Source organism: Moschus berezovskii, chromosome 8 (assembly GCF_049115385.1).
Source record: "Moschus berezovskii isolate FMDL1 chromosome 8, NW_MosBer_1.0, whole genome shotgun sequence".
Lineage (NCBI taxonomy): Eukaryota > Metazoa > Chordata > Mammalia > Artiodactyla > Moschidae > Moschus > Moschus berezovskii.
Window position 1 is genome coordinate 110,790,841 of NC_142467.1, and position 6,155 is coordinate 110,796,995.

Genomic DNA, 6,155 nt, shown 5'->3' on the forward strand with positions numbered 1-6,155 from the left:
CCCAGCTGTGCTTCCACAAGCATGGCACCCTTGCATCTGACTAGCCAAATCCAACTGACCTTCCTGTGGTCTCCAGGTTTCCCATTCCTTTAAGTTTCACCTGCTTCAACAAACCCCACCATGAATTTGACTCAGCAGGTTTGACTTTCTACTCACAGAACCATACCTGGGAGGGTTCATAGGGTGACATACCTTCCCAACTACCTTTTTTTAAGACACTCATCCCAACCCCTTCCCCCAGGCTGTTTGAACAGGTCATTTCTGTCACATAAAGCTGGAGATGCCCAGCACAGGAAGGAGGTAGGCTGTTGATCTGTCTACTGGGCTGCCCACGAGGCCAACAGACCTGCGACCCCCTCAGGCCCTTGGGTACCACCTGATGACACACGGGTGTCCAGGCATCAGTGGCGAGTCTTTTAGGGAGCACGGAACACTTGGTGGCTACTGAGGCTTAGCAAGTCCTCTGTGTCAGGTGGGGATGGGAATATTTTGTGTTGTCCTGGCACCTCTCAACCCTACCCTCTGTCAAACTGGGAGCTCCTCTGCTGCTTGTGCTTCAGTTGGGAGGGTCGGTCCCTCCACTCAGTAAGGGGCTGTCATGGAGGATGCTGGGGATGGTGGAGTGGGTTGCCCCCTGAAAAGCTGATGGCTTCAAAGGGAGGGGCTTCTGCCAAGAGTGGCAAGGTCAGGACAGCACCTCAGGCGCCAATTGTTCTAGATGGCGGTGCCCACTGAGCGCCTAGGAGCTTCCTGGCTTCGGGCTTCCGTCGCCCACCTTCCTCCCGCACTGGGCATCTCCAGGCCGCCCGGGTTCTGCTTTGCTGAGTCACAGCCAGGACCAGACCTGGGAGGGGTCCCCAGGTGAAGAGGCGAGCGAAAGATCTTCGATGTCGGAGCAGTGGGCCGGCCTCTTGGGGTCCCTGGTGCGTCAGGGGCAGTGAGGAAAGGGGGCGGCAGTGAGGGGGCCCGGGGGCGACGAGCGGGCAGCGAGCCTGGGGCTCCCGGAGGGCGGCTCGCGAGCCCCGGCCGGGCGCTCAGGCCCCGCCCCCGGAGGCGGCGGGGGGCGCGGCTTCCCGCGTCCCTACAAAAGCCGCGCGCCTCCGCGCGCTGTCGCCAGCTGTGCTGCGGCTCCGCGAGTGGCGGTCATGGCGTCGCTCACCGTGAAGGCCTACCTTCTGGGCAAGGAGGACGCCGCCCGCGAGATCCGCCGCTTCAGCTTCTGCTTCAGCGCGGAGCCCGAGGCCGGCGCCGAGGCCGCGCCTGGCCCGCGGCCCTGTGAGCGGCTGCTGAGCCGGGTGGCCGCGCTCTTTCCTGTGCTCCGGCCCGGCGGCTTTCAGGCGCACTACCGCGGTGAGCGGGCGCGGCGCGCTCGGCAGCGCTGCGGGGCCGTGACGCAGCCCTGCCCCGCCGGGCGGTCGCCGTCGCCTCGGCCGTGGCGGCGCCCGCGGGGCTTCTCTCTGGCAGCTCTCCGGGTGGGCGGGGGCCCCTAGCTCGGTCCTGGGCCGCCCGGTGGCAGGGAGCGGTGGCCGCAGCCAGCCCTTGGGGGGCGCGTGGCGCCCCCGGGCCCGCCCGGCGAGCCTCAGGCCTGGCGGCGTGAGCGGCCTCCTCCCCGCGGTGATAGTGCAGATCTTGGCGAGGGCGCGGGGCGTCCTCACCTGCTCCCCCGGCGCCTCTCGGGTTACACCGACTCCTGGCTGCCGCAGTCCGGGTCTGCCAGCGCCAGGCGGGGGCTGGGGCGAGAACCCGGAAGAGCCGGGGCGGGGAGAGCGGGGACGCCGTTAAACGCCCCGGGAGGCCAGGCGCCCGGTGCTGCGGCCTGGCCCGCCAGTTTCCCGCGGGAGGCTGGCCGAGGTCGGGCGGCCTCGCGAACGCCCAGGGCTAGGCGGAATCCAGACGTTATCCCACGGGCACAAGAGAAAACGTTCTTAGAAGTAAAGGTGTAGGGACAGGGCCCAGGAGGCAGCTCAGTCTCTAGCTGCGCGGGTGTGGGGTTAGGGGCGGTTGTTGTGCTGGGAGGGAGGCGGGCCCATGTATGTGGGGGCGGTGCTAGGACCTTCCTCTGGACTGCTGCCAGGCTCCCAACTTTTTTTTCCGCCTGTTTAAAAATTAGCAATTTTATTGAGCTATCACACCATAGAATTCATCCATTTAAAGTGTACAGTTTTTATCTTATTTACAGACTTGTGCAGCCGTTAAACTCACAGTCATCTGGGAATTTTTTCATCACCTGAAGAAACTCTGTACCCTTTAGCTATCCTCCCATCCCATGCTTCCAGCCGTCAGATACCACTAATCTGCTTTACGGATTCCCTTGTTCTGGGCAGTTCATGTAGAAATATGTAGTCTGTTGTAACTGGCTGCTTTTATTTGGCATAATATTTTTAAGGTTCATATATGTTCAGTATGTATCGGTATTTCATTCCTTTCTGTGGCTGAATAACATTCAATTTTATGGCTACAGCACATTTTGTTTAGCTGTTCATTAGTTGATGGACATTTGAGTTGTTTTTGGCTTTTGATACCGCCGCTGTTTTTATGGTAGATGTTGCATCTGGTGACCCACAGACCTTATCTAGCGTGGTTTGTCCTGCATGGTGGTGTTTTAAACCATTTGTGCCAACATCTAAAAATTGGAGACTACATACAAATACATAATTTTAACTTTGTTGGGGGCGGAAGCAGGCAGATGTATTCTGCTTTGGTCTTCTAAGCCACAAGAGGTCCAAGGGGAGCAGGTCATAGATGGGGATGTCCATGTTGACGTGGGGACTGGATATGGCTGGATGCGCACGGAGATAGCAGCTTTCTGATGGAGCCGCTGGCCCAGAGGCAGGGCAGTAGTGGTCAGGAGCTACCACTGCTGTCCCTGTACACACACTGCTTCTGGCATGTGTCCAGGGCCCAGGTTGGAGTCCTTACCCTCCAGGCAGATGGCAGAGTGAGTGGGTAGTTTGCCCTCAGCCCTGCTTTTCTCTGGGTCAGACAGGTGGGCTTCAGTTGATAGCCTTGCAAGGGCCCTTTAGCACCAGCCTCAGCCCTTTTCAGCTGCTTGTCTCCAACTGAGACACCCTGGGTGCTCACGTGCTGTCTTTTAAACAATCTAGATGAGGACGGGGACTTGGTTGCCTTTTCCAGTGACGAGGAACTGACGATGGCGATGTCATATGTGAAGGATGACATCTTCCGTATTTACATTAAAGGTAAGGGGCTGCTCTGGGGTGCTGCCTAAAGCCTAGTGCTCCCTGCTGAGTGAAACTGGCTTGAGGTCATGGAGAAGTTCCTCCAAAGAAGGGGTGAGGAGACTGGGGGCTCTTTAAGACAGGACCATAGTCATTACTCTGCTTGACCTGAGATAGGAGTCTGTGTCCACCCCAGGGGGTGAGGTTGGAGGGTCTCTGGGTTCACTCTTTTCTTGAGGGGGGGTTCACTCTTGATTGCGATCATGGGCCCGGGCAGCATTGGGGTTTATTTTAGTGTGGGCCAAGACCGTAGCCAAGCGGACACAGCTCTCTGGTGCTTTGCTCCTGCCTGGGCCACATGCCCCCAGGTCACGGTGCAGGGATTGGAACTGCTTAGCAGGTTCTGAAGCCGCTTTGTTACTGTCAGTTGAGCAACTGAATTCTGGGTGGATTCAGTGTCTGAAGGGTGGCACTGTGGGCCTTCTGACTGATGGCCCCCGAGTGCCGACTCTTCATGACTCACCGAGAGTCTCCGGCTCTCCACCCTGCCTGCAGAGAAGAAGGAGTGCCGGAGGGATCACCGCCCTCCGTGTGCTCAGGAGGTGCCCCGGAACATGGTGCACCCCAACGTGATCTGTGACGGTTGTAATGGGCCTGTGGTGGGGACCCGCTACAAGTGCAGCGTCTGCCCTGACTACGATCTGTGCTCTGCCTGCGAGGGGAAGGGCATGCACCAGGAGCACAGCAAGCTTGCCTTCCCCAGCCCCTTCGGGCACTTCTCTGAGGTGAGTGGGGCCTCCCTGTGGGTGGGTGCCAGGTAGCAGGAGCCCCCTGACTGGCACAACCTTGCCCCTTTGCCTGCCCCTTCCTAGGGCTTCTCTCACAGCCGCTGGCTCCGGAAGCTGAAACATGGGCACTTTGGGTGGCCTGGCTGGGAGATGGGCCCAACGGGGAACTGGAGCCCACGTCCTCCTCAGGCAGGGGACGCCCACCCTGGCCCTGCCATGGAATCAGGTGAGGATTGTGTCAACTGGCCTCTGAAGGGTGAGATGTGAGGGCCAGCAGAGCTGGAGGACTTTCCCTGTGCCCTGAAATCCTGCATGCCTGTGGCTTGCCTAGGCACTTTGTGGCCATTCGTGCATTTAATCCTCATAAAATCCTGCAAAGTGCAAGCACCATCTCCATTGTATGTTTGGGAAAACTAGGTGCCTCGGTGCTCAAGGCCACTAATGCACCTGCCCTGGTGGCCCTCACATGCAGATGGGAGGCCCCTCAAGCACCTGCGTCTCCAGTGTGCTCTCTTCTTGTTCATGCTAGTTGTTAGGAAAGTCGGAGCCAGATTTGCTCAAGTCTTGTAAAACAGTTCCCAAGTTAAAAATTTACGTGTAGCTTGCATTCTGAACTTTTAGATTCTAGTTTTATTCTGATTTTATTAGTGTTACTATGTCCTTTGATTCACCTTGTCTTTAGGGACAGAGATGAGGGTATTTGATTTGAGTAAATAATACTTTTTGGGGGGAGGGGTAAATAATACTTTATACTGTGTGTACAGAGTTTCTAGGCACCAGGAACGGAGATGAAGGGGGAGTGGTGTGAAAGACAAAGGGGCCCAGGAGGTGGCCGAGAGAGGGGGAGAGAGAGGGGGAAGCAATAGGGTATAGGCTGCTGGACAAGGCCCCGGGAGTAGGGCTTCTGGGACAGACAGGACTGTGACAGGTTTCAGTCATTGAGAGAGATGCTTTGAATTAAAAGTATCTTTGTTTTTTGAAACCAAAGCCTCTGGTCCATCAGAAGATCCCAGTGTGAATTTCCTCAAGAATGTAGGGGAGAGTGTGGCAGCTGCCCTCAGCCCTCTGGGTAAGTGCCCCTCCTTTGATATCAGCAGAGCATTTGGTAGCCAGTGTGTAGGCGGCTGTTCTGTGGCTTTCAGTTAGGATACTGCAGAGGAGGGGCAGCTGATGTGTCTTTGAGACCAGTAAGGATTCGTTGCCTCGTATCAATCAACCTTGACCAAGTGCGGCACCACAGGCCACTTGAGGTTGAACTCCCCGACACATTCTTCAGCTTTCCACACGGAGTGAAGTGGAATCAGCTAGCATTTGGTTGGGTAATCCCACTAGGGAGGGCAGGCTCAGTTTTAAAGCTGCCCTTCATCTTCTTCCTGCTTGTCCTTTGGGTGAAGACCAGTCTGTATTTCTCCTTACTTGAGCCTTGGGGCTTAAGGACTTTAGTAGAGTAGTTAGTTGAGATGCTATATTGCTTTTCTTCCCTTTTCTGCAACCCCCAACTTTTCCTGGTGCTTCCTAAGAACTGGGCTTGTGCCAGTGCCAGAGAGAAACGGGTAAGGGAGGAAGGTTCTCGTGTCTGCTGCTGGATTCCCAGTGTGCAGGCCCAGGGTAGGTGTCTGGGTGGGTGAGCTGTGCACCTTCATAGTGTGACCTGGCCCAAGGCTAAAACCTCCAAAACTTCAGAAAGCACTTGCTGTGTTGTGGCCATGAGAATCAGCTGATGAAGGTGACTTATGATGGGTCCATGATATCATCTTTGTGACTGCAGTGGCAGGAAGTGTCTACCTGATCTGTCCAAAAGTAGCGTCTAGTGTCTGAAAGAATCCTGTAGGAGGGGGCCCAACCTCACCCACCACCCGCCCCGTGGCTCACAGAGCCTGACTGCCACTGCTTCCAACCTGAGACCATTTCTGCTCACGTTGAAGTAGCTTTGAAGTGGCAGTGACATCCTGGCATTGCTGCTACATGAAATAGCTCAGATCTCACACGGTTTCTGTATTGGAGTTAAAGACTTGAGCGAGTGAGGAAAAGTAATTGCTATATTGAATGCTTCTAAGGAGGGTAACAGTGGAGTAGTGATGAAATAATTGGGAGATAGGTTATTCCTAAACTCTGCCACTCACTTAAGACATAGTGAAGACATAGTAGGATTTTAAGTAATCCCAACTAGGGTTGTTACTTAGAGGCC

General features: G+C 56.0%; 1 protein-coding gene across 2 annotated transcripts in view; it reads left to right on the forward strand.

Moving 5' to 3' along the window:
- The window catches only part of SQSTM1 (sequestosome 1), an 87,274-nt gene that overhangs the window by 75,284 nt on the left and 5,835 nt on the right, over positions 1–6,155 (forward strand). The window contains exons 1-5 of one of the 2 annotated variants that reach the window (XM_055431206.2): positions 1,097–1,350; positions 3,105–3,200; positions 3,735–3,964; positions 4,052–4,193; positions 4,956–5,036. In XM_055431206.2, coding sequence (XP_055287181.1) covers positions 1,146–1,350; positions 3,105–3,200; positions 3,735–3,964; positions 4,052–4,193; positions 4,956–5,036 — 754 coding nt within the window. In that variant the 5' untranslated portion in view covers positions 1,097–1,145. Of the gene's footprint in view, positions 1–1,096; positions 1,351–3,104; positions 3,201–3,734; positions 3,965–4,051; positions 4,194–4,955; positions 5,037–6,155 lie in introns of those variants that run through there. The other variant, XM_055431209.2, reaches the window with a different exon arrangement.